The following is a 25,437-nucleotide window of genomic DNA, read 5'->3' as shown; positions in this document are numbered from 1 at the left end:
AGCGAGGGCCCAAGAGAGATCGATACTATCACAACATGATGGTAAGATGGACCCTCGGTGCCTTCCCCGGACACCCGTATGGCCACTATCAGCTGTGTGTCTCCTGCACGAAGAGCCGAGGAGAGTTCGTCGCGATGTGCCGGACCCACACCCAGAGCTGCGTCGGAAGAGGCGGCTCGTGGCAACGGATAGTGGACGAGCTCAAGCTGCGACACCCCGAGTGGCAAGAATGTGGCCACGAAAAGGTCGGCCCGATCGACAAGCTCCTGGACCTGACGAACGTAGTGGGTTACTACGAGCTGAATGGCATGAGAATGTTCAACTGGCATGACCCAGATGTCCATCTCCTGTGGCGAACACTTCGAAGGGTGTTCAAGACGCTGATCATCGCCAAGGCGGGGTGGAAACCCCCCAGGCGATAGGCGGCATGGCCGAAGCAGAGCGAGAGACGAGGGATGACGGCTCTCATCTCCCCCAGACTGCTCGATAGGTCTATACGAGTTTTATTTCTATTTTATTCTTACTTCTCCTCCCTTTTCCCCTTCTGTACTGCTAGGGCCGACCAGGCCTTGATAGCTTTCAATTGAAATACAAAAAAAAACTCCTTCAGTAGCCTGGCGGCTCTCACATGGTCAATTGGGAGACCAATGCCATTCTGGAAGCGAACTCCCAGTGCATACTGCGAGGGTAGATGACCATGCTTGGAAGCTCTCATGAACCACTTGGATGCGATGCCGTCGTTCTTCTCGACGCCATCTCCCTTTGCGTAGTGGTACGCCAGTTTTGCCATGGAAGTGATGCATCCAGTATTCGCAGCATTGACCAAGGCCACGATGAAGCTCCTCTGTGGCTGTGGGCCGGGTGGTCTGGGGTGCGTGGATGTGATGATCTCTTGGGCATTGCCAAGTGCGCTCTTCTTGGCAATCTGGGAGAACGATACAGATGGTGACTTGCGTTTGGGCATGATGGTGCAATGGAATGCGATGTGGGCGGAGCAGTGGGCGTAAATGGTGCTGGCCTCGTCCGAAGAGCGATGCTGGGCCAGGATGAACTCGGTGTTGTATGAGTCTCTGCCCATGCGAGAACAGTCGGTGCATTTCATCTGGCCGTCGGCTCCTCCGGACTTGCTGTTTACCGCTGCTGCCGCCGTCGTGCCAGTGACCCCTGGTCTTGAATGACACCCGAGTCGAGCAAGCCGACGATGGCCTCCAGGTTCGACAGCATCATGATGGCGCGGGACTTGTATGCGTCTCGGAACTGCGGGTTGATCCAGCTGCACACGCCCTTGCAGGTTGTGGTGGCATAGCGATAGATGCTCTCTTCCAAGACCTCGGCGTGGTCGGGCGTCTTTGCCTGGAGGGTCTGCAGGGCGATGCTACGCTGCGAGTCCATCGGGTGCTATTGCATATGCCGAGGATGAAACCCTTACTGCGTTTTTTCTGACACGCCCTTCGCAGCAGACCAATGTCAAGTCAAATCTGGATCATCGTGGCCGTTATCGCTCTGTGCTGCGTCTCCTCATCGCTCCTGACTGCAAGTGGAGGCTTTGTCTCTACCAGTACAACAAGACCCACTCGACAACACCATGGTCCTGCATCTACGTCCTGACCATCAAGATGTATACCGTTGCACGCATCAACCAGAACAACGCCGAGTGCATGTACAACACCGGCGGTAATGGCTGCCACTACTCCCCAGTGAATCCAGGTGCAGCCACAGGTGATGGCAGTCAGTCCGATGGATGAGTGTGCCAACATGATCCAAAACGTACCCACCCCGACCACGCTGGCTCCCCAGCAGACGCTGAATCTCGACATCTACACCTGTGGACCCAACTCGACGAACTCCAAGCTCTGGAACCGCACAGGATACGAGGCGGCGAACGACCCGTGTGATGTCATTTTGAAGAGTGACAATCGCTCGATCTTCAACATGCTCTTTGCACCAAGCACGACCACCATCAACTTGGCATATCCACCACATGCTGCGGCTACTTCTTGAGTTTGCTCACGATGGATGCTGGCGATACCATGCCGCCCGGTCCACTACCACCACCTCCCAGAATCGATGATCTGGTAAGCATAGTACCCGATGGCTGCAATCGACGAGATGCAGCAGCAACAGCAGAGACATGCAGCAACCAGGGCAATGATAGCTGTCGAGTCGAGAGCGGAAGATGTCTGGTCGGACGAGAACTGGCTCGATGTCTTGGTTGTGTTGCCTTGTGCGATTTGAGTGATGGCTTTGTTGTCGAGCATGCACTGCTGGTATGATTTGTTGGAGTTGGACTGAATGATGCCGATTGCTGTCGCGCAGGGTGCGAACTGGTTCTTATTGATGGCGGGAGGTTGAGACCGCTATCGGCCTGCTCGAGCGGTTGGGGACAATTGTGGACTCTATGGATCGGCTGACATGTATATTCAATGATAACGATCACAGCCAAGTATCCAAGTCGGTTCACTGGAACGGCATCTCTTGTGATGGAGGGTGTGTGGCTACCAACGAACGACAACCCAGTCAGTGGATCAATACACATGTACATCATGACGCCCAACTATGGAGCTGCCACTTGAGGTCTGGGGCGAGATCGCCTCGTTCCTCTACATCCGATCGTGCCTGACGCTGACGCACTTGCCATCGATTCCTCGCATTTCATCAATCCGCGTTGGAGGATATGATCTCCCAGTGCTGCATCAACACACGCGGACGCTCGTTGATCCAAGTGGTCATGCGACCGATCTCATTTATATGGCGTACGATAACGCCGTATAGTGCATTGCTTTGTCGTCTCCTCATGGATCACCATCCTGTCTACCACTGCCTGGTTCATCCTTACTGATTCAACCACATGCTCCAACTTACTGCAGTCACTGGCCTCACTGCATCTGCTCTGACCACGAATACCAGAAATAACGAAACCCCACGCGATCATCTGATGCGATCCCTTATGAGGACCAGAGTCGCAGCATTCCAAGAGGACCGAGATTACATTCACGAGCAAACTTCGGTCCAAGACTGCATTTCATGGCCGAGTCACTCAGCTCACTCTCATCGACCATCGACCCAGTTCTATCCCATAACCTGGGACAAGGACGACCCTCCCGTCGCATCTTTGTCCAGTACCCCTCCTCCTCCCAGGGAGTCACGACATTGCGCGCCCCTCCATACTTGAACCACAACACTCTGGTGGGAGCCTCGCGCAAGTGATCTTGGCCATGACCTCTGCAATCTGGAATCCATCTTGGTCGACCATCAAGCTGGTGTTGGTTCTGGTGTGCTGGGAGATGCAAGGGAGTGAGATAATGTGATGGAACTGGATGGAACGGATGTCGTATTTGGCTCGGATGGCGAGTATGCGAGCTTCGATTCCAATATCGGTTCCATGATCGATTCGTGTTCCATGAATGTGGCAGTACCTGTGGCAGTGCAGTGAGCAACAACGACTCCAGCCAGCAAACCATCGGATCGAGCCAGGCTTGTGTGTGTGTGTTCAATGGCCAGTGTATGGCTTGCCAGTGCTTGGCTTGCTTCGCCACAACCTGCCTCTGTCTCCTGTCCATCGCCATCACCCATTGCCTCCCTCCTGTCTCCGTCAACATGGCCAGCATGAACGAGCCTGCTCCAACCACGGAGTCATCTCCAGCTCAGCAAACCCAAGCTGAAGCCAGAACAGCCTCGTCGATGCCCGATATCACCCGGCTCTCACTCAACCATGGCCCAGACATCTTCACCATCATCTGTTGCAACGACAGCTTCCAACTCGCTCTTGATCACAGCACAATCAAGGCCCTCCTCCGAGCGTGCAAGCGTGCCCAGCCCCTCCTGAGCTCCAAAGTAGCTCGCTTCAACAACTGGTGCCAGAATGCAGGACTGTGCAATCCAGATGGACAGTTGCAGATCGGCCTCACACCGAGCGACACGATCGCCCTCTCCCTGCACTGCGATGATCAAGGCTCAAGCAACCGATTCTGGCTCGTTGCTCAAGCCGACCAGGGCGATGCTGCGGCCTCGTATCTCCTGGCAAGGATCCTCCAAGTTGAACTCCGTGGTCAGCAGTTGGTGGACCCTTCCGAGAGAGTAGCTCAACAGCAGCAAATCTTCCACCTCATGGAAAAAGCGGCCAATGCACATCACAGTATTGCTCAGTTTCACTTGGCTGGCTGCTATCACGACGGCACGGGTGTCGACCAAGACCACACCAAGTCCGCCGAGCTATATCGCAATCTTGCTGAACGGGGGATCCCTAAGGCCCAAATTGTCTTTGGCGGTTGCTACGAGATTGGCGAAGGTGTCGATCAAGACTTCGATACAGCCATCGAGTGGTATTCCAAGGCTGTCGACCAGGGCAGTGACGACGGTCGACTCCACATCGAGTTCCTCCGTGGATGGCGCTCATTTCTGGGTCACGGTGTCGAACAGAGCGACAGAGCTGCCCTTGCTCACTGGCAGGAGGTCAGTTCCCAGTCCACCAACTCGGTTCTCAAACCCATCGCCACCCACATGGTCGGATGGATGTACTACCTCGGCCGGGGTACCGTGCAGGACGAACAGAAGGGTATCAAGATTATCCGTGATAACAAATCGGATCAGTTCAAGCTTGGGGAGGCCGAATGTCTAGAGTCGGTTTGGAAAGTCGTCAATAATGCCTCACCTGTTGCCCACAAGTACTTCGAGCTGTGCCAGCTGGGATCGGACCGTGAATGGCTCTGCAGACATCTCATGGCTGTGTGTGTGTTCCATGGATTCGGGACCCCTCAGGACTGGAAGAAGGCGGCCAATATCTTTGAGCAACTCGCCAACGAAGGCCACAGTGACAGCCAGAACTGGATCGGAGAGTGCTACTTGTGTGGCTGGGGAGTATCAGAGGACTACAAGAAGGCATTCGAGTGGTACAGTAAGTCGGCCGACCAAGGCAACTCGTACGGGCAGTTCATGGTCGGTTTTTGCTACTTCGATGGATATGGAGTCACCCAGGACTACGCCAAGGCAGTTGAGTGGTATTGCAAGTCAGCCGAACAAGGCAATCGATACGGACAACATTGGCTCGGTTTCTGCTACAAGAATGGACATGGTGTCCCCGAAGACATTGACACCGCCGTCTTCTGGTATCGCAAGTCTGCCGACCAGGATTGCCAAGCTGCCATCAATAGTCTCAAGGAACTCGGCAAGTGGCCCTGATTCCCGAGTCCCTCCGAGCTCCACTCCCAAACAACCAAGCCGCAACACTGAACTTGCAAGTAGCCAAGCAACCTCGCCGCCAACACCCGCCCCAAACACCATGGTACCGAACCCTGGATTAGGTTAGGTGTACTTGATGAAGCAGCAGCGGTCCAGTGGTGTTGTATTTGACATTCAATACATCCAGTACATTCAATATACAATAGTGCTGTCCCATAAGAATCGTTGATGTTGATCCACCGAGAGAACATCCGATGACTCGACAGCGACAACTCTACACTACAATCGATACTCGTTCTGCAACCATAGTTGGTGGGTAGAGCGAGCGCGATCCAGGTCATCCCTCGTCACATGGTGCCGGGGAAGGCTGGTGGCTTGCTGTCTGCTTTCTTCGGTACCAAGACCATCCTCCCTCGATCCGACACCAGACAGCGTGCCCTGATCAGCATCGATGGACCGACAAAGAAATGGCAAAGGCGACGAATGGCCTGGATCCAAACGGACAGAGGTTCGCCTCTCCAGCCGCCAAAAGAAAGAAATGGCCACACTGCAGCTTCCTGGTCCACCCTCGATCCGACCCAGGGACGCCGGGGCACGCCAGCGTATGCGGTAAGACCATGCGAGGATGAAACCAGTCCACTGCAGTGCAGCCTGGCGACTGAGAGGGGACTTTTGGATCACGAAGGGCAAGCATCGCTCCCTCTCGATCCACACCTTCTGCCAGGACACGAGTGTCATCATGAATGATGTCATCGGCATCTATGCCCACCTCCATACCGGTGCCCATGACTTGCCCGGTTCTCCGACAAGGCCGATGCCACCATGGGTTACCTGTTCGAGTTTCCGGTGTGGAAGGAGCTGCCACTCTCGAACGTTCTTATCCAGATGCAAGAGAAGCCCGAGTTGATCCACTTGGCCAAATGACACGATCGAGATGCCAGACTTGTACCTTCCTCAAATAGTACCCAGTACAGCCAGTTCGGATCCAAATGAACCAGTATCTATATTCTCTGACACCAGAGGCGCGAAACCTGCTGATTCGTTGTCCGTGGTGGCCAAGGAGTGGGGGTCATACGGTCTTGGTTGGCAATCGAGTGGGCTTGCTTGGTATCGTGAGCCCGGACTTTAAAACATCTAATAGACCTCTGTGGCGATGACCTACTGGCACCGGTATGATGATTGTCGAGTCGAACGAGTCGCTTGGGAAGATGGCTGATGTTGCTTCCATGGAGTGCCTAATCGCGGGGTCGTGTATTCATGACAGATCCCAGGTGTGATCTCGTTGGGGGTCTGGATGGACTGGAGTTTGCAACAGTCATCATCACTCTCAAAGCTCCACCAGCGAGAATGCGGGAGAAGGCAGTGCCTCAGGATGTCCACGACAACTGGTGTCTGCTCTCGATTGGGTCCATGACCAAGTGCGGTGTGGACTGTCATAGATTGTGAGGGACTCGGATTCGCTTCGGGGTCGGCAGCCGCAAAGCAGGATCATCTCACACTGCAACATCAGAGCTGTCCTCCAGTACGAATATCACACACAATCTGATCGGATGAAGTGAGATGTCGGAAGTGGGAGATATAAGCTGGATTGGAAGAAAAACAAACCGAAACGCAGTGGAATGGAATGGAAAATATAGAGAGTAAAACCTGGAGAATTAACACATGACATTGGGCAACTCCATGCCGAGCGACCTTGAGAATCGGCCAAGGGTGTACTCGAACGAATTGTTGAACACAACACGACATCCCTTCGGAAGCCCGGAAATAATCTTTCGAAGTCTGAAATAGTCAGCATATCGGCCATACTTGCCATCCGAGAAAGAGCAACGTGATGGCCTCATACTTGAGTCCAAGTGCAGTGTCTTGAGAGAGGGAAGCTTGTCGACGAGTCCGCTGATTCTCCGTATCGATCGAGGGACGTAAAGAGCCTCGAGCTTGGGATACGAGGGAATGTCGTCCAGCGACATCAATTCGCAGCAAGCTTGCAAATCGAGGACTTTGAGGGAGTTTCTATTCACATGCAGATCGGCCAGGCTCACAAATTGAGCTGAGAGGACGAGATGATTGAGTTTTGGCATCCTTGGGAGTTGGCTCAAGATGTTGTGGGGTTTGTGCGAGGAGATCGTGAGCTTGGTGAGAGATGGGAACTCCTCGGGGATATTGACGAAGGTTTCAATGCCGGTTGAAATGTCGAGTTCGAGCAACATTGGCACATTTGGCAGTCCAGTGAGCGAGGTCAGTCGAATGAGTCCATGTTGACCCATGTAACCAAGGGGAGCTCCTTCGGAATGCCTTCCAGTGAGTCAATAAATTGAGCCGTTGAGTAGACTGTAACTTTGGCATCTCGGAGATTCCTATGAGCGACTTGAGTTCACTGTATTCCCTCAGGTCGAGTTTTGGAAAGGTGGGCAGCACTTCCGGTATACCTTCCAGGGACTCGATGAACTTGGGGAGCTGTAGTATGTCCAGCTTTGGCATCTCAGGCATTCCATTGAGTGACTTGAGTTCACTGCATCCACTCAGGTCGAGCCTTGTAAGCGAAGGCAGCTCCTTCGGCATGCCTTCCAAGCTGATCTGTGGACCAGGCCTCGTCTCCAGTTGAAATGTGTGACGGTCAGCTCTTGAATATTGGAGAGCCACTTGGGCCATCCAGACACCTTCAGAAACGACACATCCTCGAGTGTCAGTCCGTGTTCCCTTGCTCGACTTATCGCTGAGATGTCGAATGACAAAAGCCTGGAAACATAGGTGTCTCCATCTCTGCTCTCGTTGGGTCGAATCGTGATATCATTCACAGAATCGACCACTATCTGCCACTGAAATTCAAAGATTTGTCTTTCAGCGATCGCTATCACCTCCTCGACGGATGGCTGCTTGGATGTGTTTGGTCTTGCGCTCTCGGGGAAGTGGAAACTTGGATCGGTCACTTGGCAGTATCGGAACACTCGGTTGAAAAACTGACTGTCTCGATAGACTTCAGACCAGAGATCATTCTCCTTCTTCAGCATCGATGAGTTGGTTGGCATATGCCGATTTTGGCGAAGTTCATAGCAGAAGTGCCCTTGCGCCACTTTCAACTGATCGATGGAGGGATCGACACCCTCGAATAGGAATTCGGGTGTGATTTGCTTGTCTGCAAGCGACAACAGCCCCCATATCTTGTCAGTATCGAGGATGGCCCGAGTCTGGTTCGAGACTCTTAGGAGTTTTGCGAGCAAGGGCGGGCTTGCAGCGCGAATGAAGGCTTCATTTGTGATCAGGATGGTGAGCAGGCCGAAGCGAGCGAGGTCCTCCTCGGTCTCGTCAGGCACCGTGGTTGTCTCGTACAATCGATCCAGAAAGAAACAAGGCAGTCACTCTCTGGCATAAGAGGCCTGAAGTCTGCCGAACTTCCACAGCCTCCAGTGTCCAAGCCGTGAGATTGTTTCCCGTCCTGGTTGGCAATCTCTTTGTTTTTGGTTGGTTTGGGAAGCATGGTCTTGAATACACTCGGTCGATCTCCTGTGGCGATGATCGACTGGCATACCGAGATCATGTTCCTTGAGGCATTGATGTCTCGATCCCACAGCGTATGGCAGCTTGTACAGCTCCGGACAAAGTGTGGTTTCTCGATATCAAGATACTCGGCCTTCTCGAGTCGCTTGGCTTCCCGACAATGTGAGCACACCTGGGATGTGTTGAACTCGTTCACCGAGCACACCTGGACGTCTCTGGTGATGGGTGAACTGCTCGAAATACCGAGCGAACCTGAGTCTCCGTGGGCTGGAAGCATATCCCTTCCCTTGCTTCCACGAGGCATCGTAATGCAGAATGGTCATGGCCAGCGCGCGATGGCATTGGGTAACAAAATATTTGATCAATGATCAAAAACAGGGTGTCCCGTTTTTTATTGGATCAACTGTATCAGTGTATTTATAGCGATGATGAGGATGATGTTGTTGTTGTCCCAGCCGCTGTCTCTGTTCCCCCCGAGCTCAACGGCGCGACGTTTGACTTGACCTCTGACTCTGACGACGACTTCACTGAATAAAGAGATTGAATTGATCCATGTACACTGTGTGTTGGGACATGGATGTGCTGTGGTTTGGGTGTCCTTGTGCCGCAACGCCTTGAAGGATGGATGACAGGTCGAATCCTTGTATGTTTCCACGTGATCAGGCTGGATCCGATTCGAGCCACGATAAGACGGTTCTCGCCGGATCGAACCAAACCAAACCCAGGGCATCGCCACACACGCAAAAAATCAGGGCCAGTGATCAAGCACCCAAGTCAACGCGATCGACTGGAATACCACCAAAGACCTCTTACTACTTTGACTACGAGAGCGACGATGTCGACCCATGGGAATGCCGAATGCGGTGTGAACGCTGTGTGGCCACCAAAATCGATGGTCGACGCTGCACCCGCACGACATGCATTGGTGTCAAATACTGCTACTCCTGTCTGGCGACGGTGAAAAACCTGCGCATCGACGACTCCACCATCCCAGGCGCAGGAAAGGGGTTGTTTGCGTACAAGCATGTGCCCGCGAGTGTGTATGATGACGAAGAGCGAGAACGACTCGATAATGCAGTCCTGTTCAAGAGAGGCCAAGTGATCATCGAGTACGATGGGCAGCCCATCCCTGGCCAAGAGAGGCGAACCCGATACGGGAACACCAACGCCCCATACCTCGTTGAACGCCGAATCGGGCTCAACGTGGGTCGATACGAAGACGGTGCATGCCGGAGAGGAATCGGAACGCTCGCCAACCACTCAGACGACAGCAGCGATGTTAACGCAAAGCTCGCCCAGGATAGGGGAGTCGGTGTGGTGCTGAAGGCACTGCGGGACATTCACAATGGAGAAGAAATCTTTATTGACTATGGTGGTGCATTTGGCCTGGACAAAGAGGACGCCGTGTTTGGTACGAAGCGCAAGACCAACACACGCGAGCGACTTGCACGGAGCAAGATATGATCGCGGATGTCGGGCCTGGCACTCAGTCTTCAGAGATCCAAGCGGGCATCTCCCTGCCAGGAGCAATGTAGTACACCAAGAGTGCGATCACGGCTTGGTTGAATCCGCCATTTTCCACAGATGCCATGGTCGTTGGATCGACAGTGATGTTTTCTGCCAGGTTGACCACAATGCTCTCTTTGGCGCAGATCTCATCCCCCACGAGGCGGAATGTACTGGGCCACGAGTCGACACTGACGATCGTCTTGATTCGCCCCATGTCGAACAGCACATCTACCATGGCTCGGTGGTCGAGTTGGATTGGAGTGATCGACGCAAGCGCTGGGATGTGGGTGGTCTTGATCAGGAATTGCGAGCTGCTCTTGAGTCCTTCGCCCAGAATGCAGGTGGCACCAGCGTCCAGGGCCTCGGTCACAAGCTCCTTGACAGGGGCATCGCTGGGAGGATTGATCTGCGAGACCAGCCTCTCACCCGGGACGCTCACAATGCGCGAGCCCAATGCACGCTGGATCAGACGCAGGAGCAGGCGCTTGCCAGAGGTTTGATCGTTGCCCACCAGAAAGAGCGCTGACTCGGACGTACGAGATTTGGCGGTGAGGCACGTTGCCAGGAAGCGCAAGAGCAGGTGGTACTCTCTGTCACTGCTCTTGCCCAGTATCGAGCGAATCAAGTCCTTCAGCTTGTGGACTTTGCCATCGACGCCACAATAAAAGTCGTCAACCACGTACGAGACTGGAAGCGAGTGGGTGAAGCAGTCACCAGCATTGACCCGACGAGCCTTGAGGCCAGGCAGCTCCATCACAATCCCATTGGCGAAGAGGATGCTGTTGGTCGAAGCGTTGGCGTGGGTGATGGCGAAGGTGTCGATGTTGTATTTTTCGTGCTGGAACGCCAATGCAAATCTGTACTTGTCTTTGATGATGTCTGGGATGTGCCCCAGAGTGAACTTGATCTCCTTGACCACTTCCTTGGCATGGGTGAGCTTGTTCGAGCTGGCGTACCTTGCTCGAACCACTTCGACCCATCCCTGGAAGGCACCCCGTGGATCGGTGAGAAGCTTGGTCACGGCGTAGTCCATGTCCACATGCCTCCAGAGGAGCCCATCAAAGAACCAGATCTTGTGGGTCTTGGTTGCATCGGGCTCGGCGTGAAGGAATTGGTGATGAACCATGCCTCGGAGGATGTGGGTGATCGATGGAAGCGAGCCCAGGGCAGCCATCTTGATGGAGATGTTCAGGATGCTGTCATTTGGGAAGAGCACGACACCATCATCCAGAATGTCTCTGCCCAGGCCCACAAACACCTCGATCAGCTCGTCGAACATTGTTGCACTCTGGCTCTGGCACTTGATATTTGTTTGGCGCATCTTGACGCATGTCGCATGGGTATGGGTGTGGGGGAGCACGATACATTTTGCACTTTATTCAGGGGGAAACGGGACACTTGCCCACACCTGCATCGAACCACCCAAAATGCGAGCCTCGCCAGACGCGCACTGAGATCCAGGGCACACCACCAACCTATGGCCCTGATGGATACGCGATTTTTGTGCTGGGGCTCGTGACCACGGGAATCGAACCTGCGACCACCGGCATCGACACGGTTGGATCCGATTCGGACCAGCACGAGAAGGGCGGATCCAGCCAGAGTACACGAGACCATGGGCCAATCAGGACGCGGGATCCTCGGCACGCAACCAGATGGTACAAGGGTGATACTGATTCACACGACCAGACAGTGACAATGGCCCACTCAGAACAAGCAGAATCCACTTGTACTGCCATCACCGAGTTTGCAGCCTATCCGTCGGGCAAGCCACGCCCGATTTGGCATCCGCTGCGCTCGTGTGTCGCGTATCTGAAACTCTGTCACTCCCGTGATACCGGGTGGCGTGGCGCGGGTCCCGCCTGCTCTTTTTTTTCGCTCGTCGCCCGTTTTCTCCAACTTCCCCCACCGTCTCCCGTCCTTCGCCATCACACCCCCGACTCTCCTATTCCCCTGCCCCCCCCATTCAGCATGGCCAGCAAACCGATCATTCGCCCCCCTCCCGAACGCCCGTCCTGGTACATCTCGCCCAGCGACATCACCGACCGCTCGGCCAACCCCATCGGCCGCGGTGGCTTTGGCGAGGTCTTCACCGGCACCTACTTTGGCTCCAAGGTCGCCATCAAGCAGCTCCTCGGCACTTGCAACAAGCGAGAGCTTGCCGAGTACAACCATGAAATCGATATCTGGCGGAAGCTCAGCCACCCACACATCCTACCGCTGCTCGGCGCTTGCGACAAAGACGATGACGGCAATCCGGCTTCTCCCTTCATGGTCTCGCCGTTCATGCCCAACGGCACCCTTCGCAACCATGTTACCAACAACGCTGTCCCACTCGAGGAGAAACTCCGTCTCCTCTTCCAAGCTGCCTCGGCTCTGGCATACCTCCATTCCCGCCGCATCATCCACGGCGATCTCAAGGCCCTGAACATCCTCTTGGACGGCTTGAACAACGCCGTCGTCACGGACTTTGGCATGTCCCGCACCAAACACACCTCTGCCTCGATGGACCGCAACCGAGCCAAGGGCCCCACCGGCGGCACTGACGGTTACATTGCGCCCGAGATGCTCGACGACGATGATTCCAGCGGTATCACCCTGAAGACCGACGTCTACGCCTTTGCCATCACAATGTACGAAGTCCTCAACGATGCCAAACCCGTCTGGGTCACCAGCAACGGACAAGCAATGCTCAGCCGCGCTATCGAACGCATCTCTTGCAACGGCAAGCGTCCCAAGCGTCTCGATGGCATCCCCGACGACATCTGGTCCCTCATCGAACGCTGCTGGGCTCAAGAACCCGCCGCCCGCCCTGCCTTCCCCGAGATCCTTGCCGTCCTCCAGCCTTACAACCATGCCGCCGTCCCAGCTTCCGCCATACCCCCTCCCGCCGCCGCCAAGTCCCCTTCCGTCAACCGGGTTGTCAGCCATTTCACCACTCTCAGCGTGAACAACCGCTCCCCGTCCCAGTCCAGTCGTCCCGCCGAGCTCAAGTTTGATGGTATCGACGATGTCGTCCACATCCCTGGCTCCATCGTCTCTGGCGCCAAACAAGGTGATCCCAGTGCTTGTCTCGAAGCCGCCAAGTTGGTCTCGGAGGGTCTCCCTGCCCGCCACCAAGATTGGAAGCTCGCTGGCCAGCTTTACAAGGCCGCTGCCGACCGCGGCAAACTCGAAGCATCGTTCCAGCTGGCCTGGCTCGCGTTCCTCGGCGAGGGAATGGCCAAGAACGACCGCAGCGCCTTCTGGTTCTGGCAGGAAGTCAGCACCAAGTCGAATGACCCGGTTCTCAAGCCCATCGCCACCCACATGGTCGGGTGGATGCACTACCTCGGCCGAGGCACCGTGCAGGACAAGCAGAAGGGAATCAAGATCATCCGAGAGAACGAATCGGATGAGTTCAAGCTCGGCGAGGACAATTGTCTGGCATCGATTTGGAACAACATCAAATCCGACTCACCCGCAGCCTGCAAGTTCTTCGAGCTGTGCCAGCTGGGATCGGACCGTGACTGGTTGTGCAGTCATCTCATGGCTGTGTGTCTGTACTATGGATTCGGAACCACCGAGGACAAGAAGAAGGCGGCCGGCATATTCGAGCAACTCGCCAACGAAGGCCACAGTGACAGCCAGTACTGGATCGGAAAGTGCTACCACTGGGGCGAGGGAGTATCGAAGGACTACGGGAAGGCATTCGAGTGGCTCAGCAAATCGGCCGACCAAGGCAACTCATATGGGCAGTGGAGGATTGGTTATTGTTACGACAGTGGAATTGGAGTCACCGAGGATAAAGCCCAAGCAGCCGAGTGGTATCGCAAGTCGGCCGAGCAGGGCAATCAATACGGACAGAACAACCTCGGAGTCTGCTACAGGAATGGCTGGGGTGTCCCCAAGAACATCGACACTGCCGTTTTCTGGTTCCGCAAGTCCGCCGACCAGGATTGCCAAGTTGCCGTCGACAAACTCAGGGATCTCGGCAAGTGGCCCTGATCTCCGAGTTACTCTGAGTTCCACTCTCAATCAACCATGTTGTAACACTGAACTTGCAAGCAGCCAAGCAACCGCGCCGCCAACACCTGCCCCTAACACCATGGTACCAAACAGTGGACTTGCAAAGTGATTCCGATGAATCGACAGTGGCCGAGTGTTGTATTTGACATTCAATACATCCAGTACATTCAATATACAATAGTGCTGTCCCATAAGAATCGCTGATGTTGATCGACCGAGAGAATCATCCGATCACTCGACAACGACAACTCGACATTCACAATCGATACTCGTTCTGCAACTATAGATGGTGGAAATTGTTAGCCCGATCCAGACCATCCATGGTTGCAGAACAAGTATCGATTGTGAATGTCGAGTTGTCGTTGTCGAGTGATCGGATGATTCTCTCGGTCGATCAACATCAGCGATTCTTATGGGACAGCACTATTGTATATTGGATGTATTGGATGTATTCAATATCAAATACAACATCACTCGGCCATTGCCGCTTCATCGGAACCACTTTGCAAGTCCACTGTTTGGTACCATGGTGTTAGGGGCGGGTGTTGGCGGCGAGGTTGCTTGGCTACTTGCAAGTTCAGTGTTGCGGCTTGGTTGTTTGGGAGTGGAGCTCGGAGGGACTCGGGAATCAGGGCCACTTGCCGAGTTCCTTGAGACTATTGATGGCAGCTTGGCAATCCTGGTCGGCAGACTTGCGATACCAGAAGACGGCGGTGTCAATGTCTTCGGGGACACCATGTCCATTCTTGTAGCAGAAACCGAGCCAATGTTGTCCGTATCGATTGCCTTGTTCGGCTGACTTGCAATACCACTCAACTGCCTTGGCGTAGTCCTGGGTGACTCCATATCCATCGAAGTAGCAAAAACCGACCATGAACTGCCCGTACGAGTTGCCTTGGTCGGCCGACTTACTGTACCACTCGAATGCCTTCTTGTAGTCCTCTGATACTCCCCAGCCACACAAGTAGCACTCTCCGATCCAGTTCTGGCTGTCACTGTGGCCTTCGTTGGCGAGTTGCTCGAATATGCCGGCCGCCTTCTTCTTGTCCTCGGTGGTTCCGAATCCATAGTACAGACACACAGCCATGAGATGACTGCACAACCAGTCACGGTCCGATCCCAGCTGGCACAGCTCGAAGAACTTGCAGGCTGCGGGTGAGTCGGATTTGATGTTGTTCCAAATCGATGCCAGACAATTGTCCTCGCCGAGCTTGAACTCATCCGATTCGTTCTCTCGGATGATCTTGATTCCCTTCTGCTTGTCCTGCACGGTGCCTCGGCCGAGGTAGTGCATCCACCCGACCATGTGGGTGGCGATGGGCTTGAGAACCGGGTCATTCGACTTGGTGCTGACTTCCTGCCAGAACCAGAAGGCGCTGCGGTCGTTCTTGGCCATTCCCTCGCCGAGGAACGCGAGCCAGGCCAGCTGGAACGATGCTTCGAGTTTGCCGCGGTCGGCAGCGGCCTTGTAAAGCTGGCCAGCGAGCTTCCAATCTTGGTGGCGGGCAGGGAGACCCTCCGAGACCAACTTGGCGGCTTCGAGACAAGCACTGGGATCACCTTGTTTGGCGCCAGAGACGATGGAGCCAGGGATGTGGACGACATCGTCGATACCATCAAACTTGAGCTCGGCGGGACGACTGGACTGGGACGGGGAGCGGTTGTTCACGCTGAGAGTGGTGAAATGGCTGACAACCCGGTTGACGGAAGGGGACTTGGCGGCGGCGGGAGGGGGTATGGCGGAAGCTGGGACGGCGGCATGGTTGTAAGGCTGGAGGACGGCAAGGATCTCGGGGAAGGCAGGGCGGGCGGCGGGTTCTTGAGCCCAGCAGCGTTCGATGAGGGACCAGATGGCGTCGGGGATGCCGGGGAGACGCTTGGGACGCTTGTGTTGGAGCAGCTGTGACAGGATCTGGAATGGCTGCATGGGAGTATTGTCCTTGGTGATCCAGACCTTGCCATTGTTCAGCACTTCGTACATGGTGATAGCAAATGCAAAGACATCGGTCTTCTTCGAGCTACCGGCTGGCTCATCACCGGCGAGCATCTCGGGGGCCATTTAGCCATGAGTGCCACCAGAGATATCTGTGGGCTTGGCACGTGCGGCTGATGCAGCAGTGTGCTTGGTGCGGGAGAGGCCAAAGTCGGTGATGACCGAGTTGAACGATGAATCGAGGAGGATATTCTCGGCTTTGAGGTCACCGTGAACGATGTTGTTGCCGTGGAGGTACGACATGCCTGCGGCGACTTGGTAGAGGAGGCGGAGCTTTTCTTCGACGGAACGGGGGTTGCTTGCGTCCGAGACATACTTGAGGAGGGTGCCGTTGGGCAAGAACGGCGACACCATATACGGGCGGATGGAATTGCCGCTGGCATCCTGGTCGCAGGCACCGAGGAGAGGCAGGATATGCGGATGACTCAGGCGATGCCAGACTCCGATTTCCCGAGAAAAGTACACGAGGGTGTCGTCGTCAAAGTGGGCATGGAGTCGTTTGGCGGCGACCTTGGTGCCATAGTACGAGGCTATGAACACCTCGCCAAAACCACCACTGGCGATGGGTTGGGCTGACCAGTCGGTAACGGCATCGTTGGGGATAAACCAGGACTGCCTATCGCTGGCAGGGGGTTCGGCGGTAGAGGAAACAGAGGCTTTGCTTGCCATGGTGAACGGGGGAGGCAGCGGGATAGGAGAGAAGCAGGCGGGTGGTGGCGAAAGGTGGGAGACGGCGAGGGAAGAGGGAGAAAATGGGCGACGAGCGAAGAAAAAGCAGGCAGGACCCGAGCCACGCCACCCGGTATCATTGGCGGTGACACGGTTTCAGATGCGCGACACATCAGCGCAGCGAAGGCCTAATCGGGCAAGCACATGTGAAAAACACGTCACGCGGGGTCACCAAGAGAATCGGGCTTCGCGTGGACTGTCATTGGGACGAGGATTGTCCCCAAAGAGGAGAATGAGGTTCCTCATGTGGTTTCCACCATTTCCCCAGGATCCTTCTTGGCACCGCCTCCGACTGGGGGGGATTTAAAGTCGGCTTTTGCTCTTTCGACATCCCCCTGTAAGGAGTGAACAAGCGCAAGGACGAAGACCAAGTGCTTGGTATGAGCTTTATTAGCTTTTAGCCCCGAACACCAAAGAACAAGTTTTGTTCGAACTGGTGTTCAACATAGGCTCAGACATGCAGGGCTATTTATAGACCGGGAGAAGGTCGAGGGGCAAAAGTGGGCGAGAAGGGTGGAGCATCACAGAGAAGCGAGAAGGGGGTGCGAGAGTGGCTGGTGTGCAAGCGAGAGAGGCTTGGCACAGCCCGGGGACATGTGCCGAGCGGTGGGGGAGGCAGGAAACCAGTAGACGCGGGTGGCAACGGCGCGTGCTCATGCATGGGGGCAAACAAACACGTGGGGACTCATGATTGGTGCGGAGGGCGAGAGCATGCGGGACAATCTCATTGGTCCGTTGTGATGCTGGTCATCACACTATCTCCTCCTTAAACTACGGCGTGTTCCATCTTGAGTTCTCCTGGGGCCAGGCTTGTCTGGGTAGCGTCGGTGGTACTCCGCGGCCACCGTTGGGGCAAAGACAATGTCGGCGGGCTCCCAACTTCGATCGGTGACCGGGTAGCCTTTCCAATCGATGAGATAGTGCAGCTTTCCGCGCACGAACTTGGAGTCTAAGATCTCTTCGACCTCCCACTCCAAGTTCCCATCGATGACCACCGCAGGGGGCGGCGCTTGCACCCGACCCGGAAACGAGTTCTTCTTGTAGGGCTCAAGAAGAGACACATGGAACACCGGGTGCACCTTTATGTCCTTTGGCAAGTCCAGGCGGAAAGCCAATGTCCCGACGGCCTCGAGGATGGTGAATGGTCCAATCCTCTGGTAATCCAGCTTCTTGCTTGGGCGAGTGGTGCTGATGTTACGAGTCAGCACCCAGACTTGATCGCCCGGACGCAAGTCGGGAGCCTGGGACCTCCGGAGATCTGAGAAGTGCTTGTAGTCAGACTTTGCCTTCTCAAGATTCTCCTTCAACAGTGCCAGGTTCCGCTGGAGATGTTCAACCCTCTCCGTGGCAGAGGGAACATCAGGGCCGCCAGCGACAACGGGGACTTCGAACCTTGGGTGGAACCCATAGGTTGCCAAGAATGGCGAGGCATGTGTTGACGAGTTCTCGAGGTTATTGTAAGAGAACTCGGCCAACGGCAGCAGCTCGGCCCAGTCATCTTGCTGATACGACGTGTAACAGCGCAGGTATTGGTTGATGACCTGGTTGACCCTCTCAGTCTGTCCATCGGTCTGGGGATGGAAGGCCGTGGACAGACTGGTTTGGATCCCGAGCTGCGTGCAGAGTGCCTTCCAGAACCGAGAGGTGAACTGACTTCCTCGGTCTGAAACCACTGTGTCGGGGAGGCCATGGAGACGAAAGACATTGTCGAGGAACAGTGACGCAGTCTCCTCCGCCGACGGCAGTGAACGCCAGGACATAAAGTGTGCCATCTTTGTGAGGCTGCATACCACCACAAAGATGCAGGTGTGACCCTTGGACTTTGGCAGATCAGTGATAAAGTCCATGGTCAGTGTCCCCCAGGGTCGATCGGCTGTCTGGAGTGGCTGTCAGGGTTCAAACCGCACTTTCCCACGGCTGGAACCAGGTGTGACACGCTTCCCGATCCAGCATGCCTGCCCGCGTTTGGGGTACACGAGCGCGTCTGTCCAGTCCCGTTTATTGTTCCCACAGTCATGTACCATGAGAAACCAGATAAATAAACCACTTCCCTCGCCCGGCCCTTCCCAGGCGAGTGAACCTCTCCCAAGCTTCTTGCCCAGTCTCCACGACCCCGTTCCTCGCTCCACGACCCCGTCCTTCCCAGTCCCAGACCCTAACATGGTAGCATCGGACATTAAGAACTCCGACGACCTCATCCGTGCCTTCGGGCAGCTCTCCTTGGATGAGCAGGCCTCGGCCCTCACTGCCCTCCGAATCAGAATGAGCGCTGCCGCACCCAGCGCCATCGCCCCTGCCCCTGCCCCTGCCTTCTCAGTGAGGCCCAAGATCCCACTCCCCGAACCCTTCACCGGTGTTCGGAAGGCTGGAGTAGTCGAGGAGTTCATCCTCTCGATGAACGAGTACATCGACTACTACCAGCTCGACGATGACGTTGCCGTCCGCAACATCACCATGAACCTCCGTGGCACCGCCAAGTCCTGGTGGCGCCTCTACGCCCAGAGGTACCCCGGGGAGGCAGCCAACATGACCCCCGAGATTCTGTAGCCAAGGCCACTATATTTTTCCAGATGATCTCCAGCAGAGCAGGGCGAGGGGGCGGCCTTATATGTCCAGCAGCCTGACGCGTTGACGCGCCCAGAGTCATACAGGAGCGCGCACCATTTCCTTATCCGTTCCCCAGCTACACACACACACACAGTAACCCAGGACTACTCCCTCGATACACTACAATCTTTCCCACGGTGCTACAGCAGTCAGTTCTCATCCGTTCTGGATGAAATCGGTATCGTAAGAAAGCTCTCGCTCACGGCTATACCTCGATTATCCTCAATCGTGTCACACCCCCCCTAAATTTGAAATCAAATTTCTAACTACATACTACTCCCTACACCCACCTCCTTCTCTCTCCAGTATTCCCCTATCACATCATCCGCGATGTTGTCTTCGTATTCCCAAGTGGCATCTTCAAGGGGATATCCTTCCCACAGTACCAGGTACTGTTGCTTCCTGCGGTATTTTCTGTCGTTGACCAACTTCTCCACCTTGAATATTGGTTCGACGTCCGAGATTGCAGGTGGTCTTGTGTAAGTCGCTCTTGAAGCGAAGTCGTCCGGCGTCTCAATAAACTTCCGCAGGAGTTTGCGGTGGAATGTCGGGTGTATGTGGCTTAGTGTAGGGGGTAGCTCCAGGGTGTGGTTGAGTCCTTCGATCTCCGTAATCTTGAACGGACCCAGCCGACGCGGGATGATTTGGTCTGGCCTGAACTTGTGGGCCTCCCAGTTGATACCTTCGCGCTCAAGGAGGACCATGTCTCCAACCTTGAGCTCCTCCCCCGCCTGTCTTCTCTCGTTCCCGCTCCGGGTTTGATGATCCTGAGCCTCCTGGAGTTGTTGTGTTGCAATCCTTCGTATGGCTTCGAGGTCCTCCAGGAGACTCCAGGTTGCCACTCGATCATCGGTGGCATGCTCGTTGCCGGGCATCGTCCTTGGGTGTACCCCGAATGCCAAATAGAATGGGGAGAATCCGGTGGAGGTGTGCACCGAGTCGTTGTGTCCAAACTCCAGCAGGTGCACCACCTCGTCCCAATTATCGCCCTTGTAGTTGGCGAATGGGACCAGTCTTTGCTTGAGGTCCTTGACCGTTGCTTCGGCTTGGCCATTGGCCTGTTGGTGCCGGGCCGTCGTAAGCTTCTGGGAAATCTTAAGCGTGGTCAGGACTTTTATCCAAAAGTTCGATGTGAAAAGGGAGTCTCGGTCCGAGATTAGCTCCGTCGGGAGTCCGAAGGAGACGACCCAGTATTGAATAAACAACAATGCCACGTCCTCGGCCGTGGACTTGGTTGTGCACGGAACGAACCGTGCCAGCTTGGTGAGTCGATCCACCAGGATCAGACACTTGTCGTTGCCTTTCTTCGACAGTGGCATAAAGGCAAAGTCCATGGACACCGAGCTGAATCGTTCCTCAGGGATGGGCAACGGATGCAGCAGGCCGTCGAGGAGGTGGTTGCGGGGTTTGGACTTCTGGCACACCTCGCATGCTGCAACATAGCGGGTCACATCCGCTCGCAACGTGGGCCACCAGAACTGGCGCGAAATCTTTTCGAGCGTCCGTAGCTGTCCAACATGGCCCACAGTGATGACGTCGTGGTGCTCTTGAAGGATCCGTGTTCGTATCGACTCCACCTTCGGGACGTAGAGTCGATCGTGGTCGTAAAAGATCAGGCCATCCACTCTTGTAAGACGCTCCAGTGGTGCGTCCTTGGAGCGGCCATCTACATCCTGACCATCGAGATACTTCTGCAGTGTCATTGCCAATTCATCGTTCCCCAGAGCGTCTCCTACTTCGTCACGGAGGGAAGAGGCAGAGAGACTGGTCGTGACCGGCCTCACATCGACTGCAGCTGTGTCCGAGTCAATCTTCCCCCTACACTTGGAGCAGAGGGGCCTGTGGCATGGCGCTCGACTGAGTACATCTGCGATTGTGTTTCGAGATCCGGGGACATGTTCAATAGTGAAGTCATAATCTTGAAAATCCAGGATCCACCGGGCCTGGCGTCGATTGATATTGGCTTGGGTGTTGAGCCAGATGAGTGCCTTATGGTCCGTAACCACATGGAACTGGCAACCCATCAGATATGGCCGACCATGTTTGACTAAATCATGCAATGCCAGCAGTTCATGCTCGTACGTCGAGTAGTTGCGTTCAGTGTTCGTCCACTTCCTGGACCAATACAGGATGGGGTGAAGCCCATCGTCGAATCGTTGCAAGATCACCCCACCCCCCGCATAGCGGGAGGCGTCAGAGTGGACCTCGACCGGCAGTTGGGTGTCGTAGAATCTCAGGACCGGGTATGACGATATGTGGTGCTGAAGCACCCTTACCGCGGTCTGTTCCTGTTCGGTCCATATCCATCCGGTGTTCTTCGGAAGTAGCCCTGTCAATGGCAGACATATCTCGGCGTATCCGGGGATGAAGTCCTTCACCCAGTTGGTGAGTCCCAGGAAGGCTTGCACATCCGTGATCGAGGACAGCTGGCCAAAGTCCAGGACAGCGTTGGCCTTGTCCTTCGTGATACTCAGCCCATGTCTGGACACCTCATGTCCACAGAACGGGACCGATTCCTGAGCGAAGCTGCACTTCATCAACTTGGCATAGAGGCCGTTCTCCTTAAACTTCTTGAGAACTCGTTCCAGGTGGGCTGCATGCTCTTCTAAAGTGTCCGAGTAGACAAGGACATCGTCGACATAGGCGACCATAAACTTGTCGTAGAACTCGTGAAATATGCGGTTCATCATCGTCATGAAGCAGGCCGGGGAGTTGGTAAGCCCCATCGGCATTACTAGGTATTCAAATGTTCCATATCTTGTCCGAAAGGCCGTCTTCGCAATGCTGCCTTCATCCATGCGGACCGTGTTGAACCCGTCGCGAACATCGAGTCCGCTGAAGAATCTTTTGTTTGCCAAGCGGTCCCGCATCTCCGCAATGAACGGAAGCGGAGTGCGGTTCTTGACCGTGTTGGCGTTCAATGCCCTGTAGTCCACACACATACGTAATGTGCCGTCAGCCTTTTTGACAAAGAGTACCGGAGCACCGTAGTTGGATGTCGAGGGGCGGATATGCCCCTTCTCGAGCAACTCGTCCAGCTTGGCCTTCAGCACCGTCAACTCCTCGGGACTCAAGTGGAAGATGGGTCTGTACGGTGGAGGCTTCCTCGAATCGATCAGCTCGATGTGCTGATCTTCCGGCCGAGGCGGGGGCAGACCTTTGGGGTCCTCGAATACGTCCATGTATCTCTCCAGGACAGATCGGATGGCTGGCGGAAGCTTGGCCAGGTATTCCTCCTTCTGTTCCGCCAGCGACTTATCGTTCGGGTTTCTGTTAATCTGGGTGACCTCGGATTGGCTTACCAAGACGACTCCAACCTGCACTTCATCTTCTTTGAGTTCTCTCTGGAGCTGCTTGAAGGATACCGCTTCGATGTGGATCGCCCTAACTCGTTGATCCTTCACGGCTGGCAGGCTGGTCCAAACATGTCGGGTGTTACGCCGATCCACGAAAGTGATCCTTGTCCGACCCTCCTGGGTCCTCTGATCCAGGACGCGGACCTCCTCATCGAATGGATTGCCCAGGATGAGGTCATCTTTAATGTCGGCGACAACACAATTGATGAGCCTCGTGTACGATCCACATCGGAGGCTGATGACCGTGGCTGTTGTCGAGACAGAAGTGCGATCGTCCGCAAATCGTAGCTGTATATCGCAGGGGATCATCTTGCATCCTAGACTCTGGGCTAGGGCTTGCTTGATAACGTTGCCCTTGGCTCCAGAGTCTCGCAGGAACCGGATGCGCTTTTGAATGCCGGTTGGTCCCCCAGCAGCACCCACGAAGTGGAAGCAAGCGCTCTCTGATATGGCGTTCATTGCTCCTTCGTGCGGTGGCTCTCTTCGCTTCCCGACCACTCTCGTCAGGTCGATTGAACTTGGTAGTGTCTTTATTTGGCAAGCGTAGACATCACCCTCATGTACCTCGGCATCTGCGCTCCCATGCGGACCTCTCGTGACTTCCTGGCCACGGGTCTGCTCTCCTTGAACTTGTTCAACCTTGACTGGAGAGCGGCAACCCGTTAGTCCAGGCTTGTCACGATTGTCCGGAGCAGCAGGTCCGAATACGTACTGAGGGGAGTCATCGCTTCCAACATGAGACTGTCTTGGCTCGGTGGCATTGGGAGGTTCCAATCGGTAGCTGTGGGAGGCGTTCGTTTGCTCGTAGGGGTCGTAGGTCGCCGTGACTTGTCGCACGGGGATTCTCTGACGGGTCTTGTTCCTCTCCTTCTCCGGGCAACGGGCGGCTACATGCCCAGCATTGGCTTTGCGGCAGTAGAAACACCCTTTGTTTCGTATAAGGAACTCTCTCTCTCGTGAGGAGAGGTACGAGCCACTACCTCTTGGTCCCCTATGGATAGCATCGATGTCCATGGGGACTACTTGCGGGAGCGGCGGCGGAGGCGGGGGCTGATAAGCCGTTGCAGCTTGTTTGTCCCAGATGCTGCCGAGACGAAGCGTCTCTCGGATCAGTGCTGGAATGTCCTCGCGGAGCTCCGTCTCGTAGTTAGGCAGCATCTGGACATACGGCCTCACTGAGTCGTGAAGGCCGCCCACGAAGTAGCCGGTCTTCGAAAAGGTGGTCAATTTTGTTGCGGCTGCGGAGAGCTCCAGGAATCGCTCGATATACTTGGAGAGGCTTCGAAGCTTCTTTGCTTGGCAAAAGGCTTTAAGTTCCTGTTCAGCCTTTGTGGCTGAGTCCGCAGGAATGAATGTTGCCACTATGATGTCCCGCAGGCTCTGCCACGAGTCTAACGAGGACCTCATGGCAGCGTTGTCCTGCGAGAACCACCATGTGTGAGCTTTGTCTTGGAAGTGGGTCGCGGCAGCCTGGACCTGGGCTGGTCCGACATAGTAGTCCTCCGCATACGAGAAAACCTGATCCATTGAAACAAGGAAGGCATTCACAGTGCCGGCCTCGCGGCTGCCTTTGAAAGGCGGCACCGCAGCCTCCAGCTTTCTGAGGAAAGCAACCTTGATCTCCCACTGGCGTTGGGTGTGTTGAACGTCCGTTGCAGCGGGTCCTCGGAGTCGATAATTGGCAGAAAATGTTCTGACCAGGGTTTGCTGTTCGGGGGTGAGTGAGATGGCAAGCCGATTGAGGTCGCCATCCACACTGCAGAATTGCTTCCACTCCCCTGCAATAAGGTCTTCAAAAGTAATTGTCTCCTCCGTCATGGGTACTGGCAGGGCCTCCCCAGCAAGTTCGGGCGTCGGGCAGACGGCGGGGGCCTTGGGCAGACAGACAGGCTCACGGCAGAGCCTCACAGGAGAGATCGGAACGTTGGGCAGACGGCGGGGGCCTTGGGCAGACAGACAGGCTCACGGCAGAGCCTCACAGGAGTGATCGGAGCGTTGGGCAGACGGCGGGGCCTCGGGCAGACAGACAGGCTCACGGCAGAGCCTCACAGGAGAGATCGGAACGTTGGGCAGACGGCGGGGGCCTTGGGCAGACAGACAGGCTCACGGCAGAGCCTCACAGGAGTGATCGGAACGTTGGGCAGACGGCGGGGGCCTTGGGCAGACAGACAGGCTCACGGCAGAGCCTCACAGGAGTGATCGGAGCGTTGGGCAGACGGCGGGGCCTCGGGCAGACAGACAGGCTCACGGCAGAGCCTCACAGGAGAGATCGGAACGTTGGGCAGACGGCGGGGGCCTTGGGCAGACAGACAGGCTCACGGCAGAGCCTCACAGGAGTGATCGGAACGTTGGGCAGACGGCGGGGGCCTTGGGCAGACAGACAGGCTCACGGCAGAGCCTCACAGGAGAGATCGGAGCGTTGGGCAGACGGCGGGGCCTCGGGCAGACAGACAGGCTCACGGCAGAGCCTCACAGGAGAGATCGGAACGTTGGGCAGACGGCGGGGGCCTTGGGCAGACAGACAGGCTCACGGCAGAGCCTCACAGGAGTGATCGGAACGTT

The 25,437-nt window shown here is 55.5% G+C and overlaps 12 protein-coding genes across 12 annotated transcripts; 7 read left to right on the top strand and 5 right to left on the bottom strand.

Moving 5' to 3' along the window:
* Positions 1 to 1,616: 1,616 nt before the first annotated feature.
* BJ171DRAFT_579775 (uncharacterized protein) lies at positions 1,617 to 2,001 on the top strand (the record flags this gene model as incomplete). The annotated part of the gene is made up of 2 exons (XM_053113989.1): positions 1,617 to 1,697; positions 1,798 to 2,001. The coding sequence occupies 2 exons, from the start codon at positions 1,617 to 1,619 to the stop codon at positions 1,999 to 2,001; spliced, it is 285 nt and encodes a 94-aa protein (XP_052968347.1).
* Positions 2,002 to 3,560: 1,559 nt separating this feature from the next.
* Positions 3,561 to 5,639, top strand: BJ171DRAFT_27614 (uncharacterized protein). The gene is made up of 3 exons (XM_053106840.1): positions 3,561 to 5,300; positions 5,366 to 5,490; positions 5,607 to 5,639. The coding sequence occupies exon 1, from the start codon at positions 3,598 to 3,600 to the stop codon at positions 5,176 to 5,178; it is 1,581 nt and encodes a 526-aa protein (XP_052968346.1). The 5' UTR covers positions 3,561 to 3,597; the 3' UTR covers positions 5,179 to 5,300; positions 5,366 to 5,490; positions 5,607 to 5,639.
* BJ171DRAFT_566632 (uncharacterized protein) lies at positions 5,530 to 6,102 on the top strand (the record flags this gene model as incomplete). The annotated part of the gene is made up of 2 exons (XM_053113420.1): positions 5,530 to 5,787; positions 5,989 to 6,102. 2 exons carry the CDS (start codon positions 5,530 to 5,532, stop codon positions 6,100 to 6,102), a joined length of 372 nt encoding a protein of 123 aa, XP_052968345.1.
* Positions 6,103 to 6,724: 622 nt separating this feature from the next.
* Positions 6,725 to 7,570, bottom strand: BJ171DRAFT_27604 (uncharacterized protein). The gene has a single exon (XM_053106838.1). The coding sequence runs from the start codon at positions 7,440 to 7,442 to the stop codon at positions 6,834 to 6,836; it is 609 nt and encodes a 202-aa protein (XP_052968344.1). The 5' UTR covers positions 7,443 to 7,570; the 3' UTR covers positions 6,725 to 6,833.
* On the bottom strand, positions 7,571 to 8,319 carry BJ171DRAFT_27605 (uncharacterized protein). Its single transcript, XM_053106839.1, has one exon. The coding sequence runs from the start codon at positions 8,202 to 8,204 to the stop codon at positions 7,698 to 7,700; it is 507 nt and encodes a 168-aa protein (XP_052968343.1). The 5' UTR covers positions 8,205 to 8,319; the 3' UTR covers positions 7,571 to 7,697.
* Positions 8,320 to 9,318: 999 nt separating this feature from the next.
* On the top strand, positions 9,319 to 10,257 carry BJ171DRAFT_597439 (uncharacterized protein; the record flags this gene model as incomplete). Its single annotated transcript, XM_053114752.1, has 1 exon — positions 9,319 to 10,257. One exon carries the CDS (start codon positions 9,319 to 9,321, stop codon positions 10,135 to 10,137), a length of 819 nt encoding a protein of 272 aa, XP_052968342.1. The 3' UTR covers positions 10,138 to 10,257.
* On the bottom strand, positions 10,013 to 11,535 carry BJ171DRAFT_27593 (uncharacterized protein). Its single transcript, XM_053106837.1, has one exon. It carries the CDS (start codon positions 11,501 to 11,503, stop codon positions 10,160 to 10,162), a length of 1,344 nt encoding a protein of 447 aa, XP_052968341.1. The 5' UTR covers positions 11,504 to 11,535; the 3' UTR covers positions 10,013 to 10,159.
* Positions 11,536 to 12,153: 618 nt separating this feature from the next.
* Positions 12,154 to 13,026, top strand: BJ171DRAFT_422215 (kinase-like domain-containing protein; the record flags this gene model as incomplete). Its single annotated transcript, XM_053107538.1, has 1 exon — positions 12,154 to 13,026. A coding segment is annotated over one exon (873 nt), but the record flags the coding sequence as incomplete, so codon positions are not given.
* A 477-nt stretch (positions 13,027 to 13,503) lies between these two features.
* Positions 13,504 to 14,169, top strand: BJ171DRAFT_422229 (uncharacterized protein; the record flags this gene model as incomplete). The annotated part of the gene is made up of 1 exon (XM_053107539.1): positions 13,504 to 14,169. The coding sequence occupies one exon, from the start codon at positions 13,504 to 13,506 to the stop codon at positions 14,167 to 14,169; it is 666 nt and encodes a 221-aa protein (XP_052968339.1).
* A 649-nt stretch (positions 14,170 to 14,818) lies between these two features.
* On the bottom strand, positions 14,819 to 15,277 carry BJ171DRAFT_422031 (Sel1 domain-containing protein; the record flags this gene model as incomplete). The annotated part of the gene is made up of 1 exon (XM_053107521.1): positions 14,819 to 15,277. The coding sequence occupies one exon, from the start codon at positions 15,275 to 15,277 to the stop codon at positions 14,819 to 14,821; it is 459 nt and encodes a 152-aa protein (XP_052968338.1).
* Positions 15,278 to 16,220: 943 nt separating this feature from the next.
* BJ171DRAFT_497073 (kinase-like domain-containing protein) lies at positions 16,221 to 16,657 on the bottom strand. Its single transcript, XM_053110252.1, has one exon. It carries the CDS (start codon positions 16,535 to 16,537, stop codon positions 16,250 to 16,252), a length of 288 nt encoding a protein of 95 aa, XP_052968337.1. The 5' UTR covers positions 16,538 to 16,657; the 3' UTR covers positions 16,221 to 16,249.
* A 2,415-nt stretch (positions 16,658 to 19,072) lies between these two features.
* On the top strand, positions 19,073 to 19,459 carry BJ171DRAFT_579766 (uncharacterized protein; the record flags this gene model as incomplete). Its single annotated transcript, XM_053113988.1, has 1 exon — positions 19,073 to 19,459. The coding sequence occupies one exon, from the start codon at positions 19,073 to 19,075 to the stop codon at positions 19,457 to 19,459; it is 387 nt and encodes a 128-aa protein (XP_052968336.1).
* Positions 19,460 to 25,437: the final 5,978 nt, after the last annotated feature.

Source organism: Polychytrium aggregatum, assembly GCF_025602895.1.
Source record: "Polychytrium aggregatum strain JEL109 chromosome Unknown BJ171scaffold_11, whole genome shotgun sequence".
NCBI classification, from domain to species: domain Eukaryota; kingdom Fungi; phylum Chytridiomycota; class Chytridiomycetes; order Polychytriales; genus Polychytrium; species Polychytrium aggregatum.
This window is presented reverse-complemented; position numbering and strand designations above follow the sequence as displayed.

Bases quoted from the DNA above. Each gene is read 5' to 3' on its own strand.
- BJ171DRAFT_27614 (XM_053106840.1), top strand. From the start codon at position 3,598: ATGGCCAGCATGAACGAGCCTGCTCCAACCACGGAGTCATCTCCAGCT.
- BJ171DRAFT_27604 (XM_053106838.1), bottom strand. From the start codon at position 7,442: ATGGGTCAACATGGACTCATTCGACTGACCTCGCTCACTGGACTGCCA.
- BJ171DRAFT_27605 (XM_053106839.1), bottom strand. From the start codon at position 8,204: ATGCCAACCAACTCATCGATGCTGAAGAAGGAGAATGATCTCTGGTCT.
- BJ171DRAFT_27593 (XM_053106837.1), bottom strand. From the start codon at position 11,503: ATGCGCCAAACAAATATCAAGTGCCAGAGCCAGAGTGCAACAATGTTC.
- BJ171DRAFT_497073 (XM_053110252.1), bottom strand. From the start codon at position 16,537: ATGGTGTCGCCGTTCTTGCCCAACGGCACCCTCCTCAAGTATGTCTCG.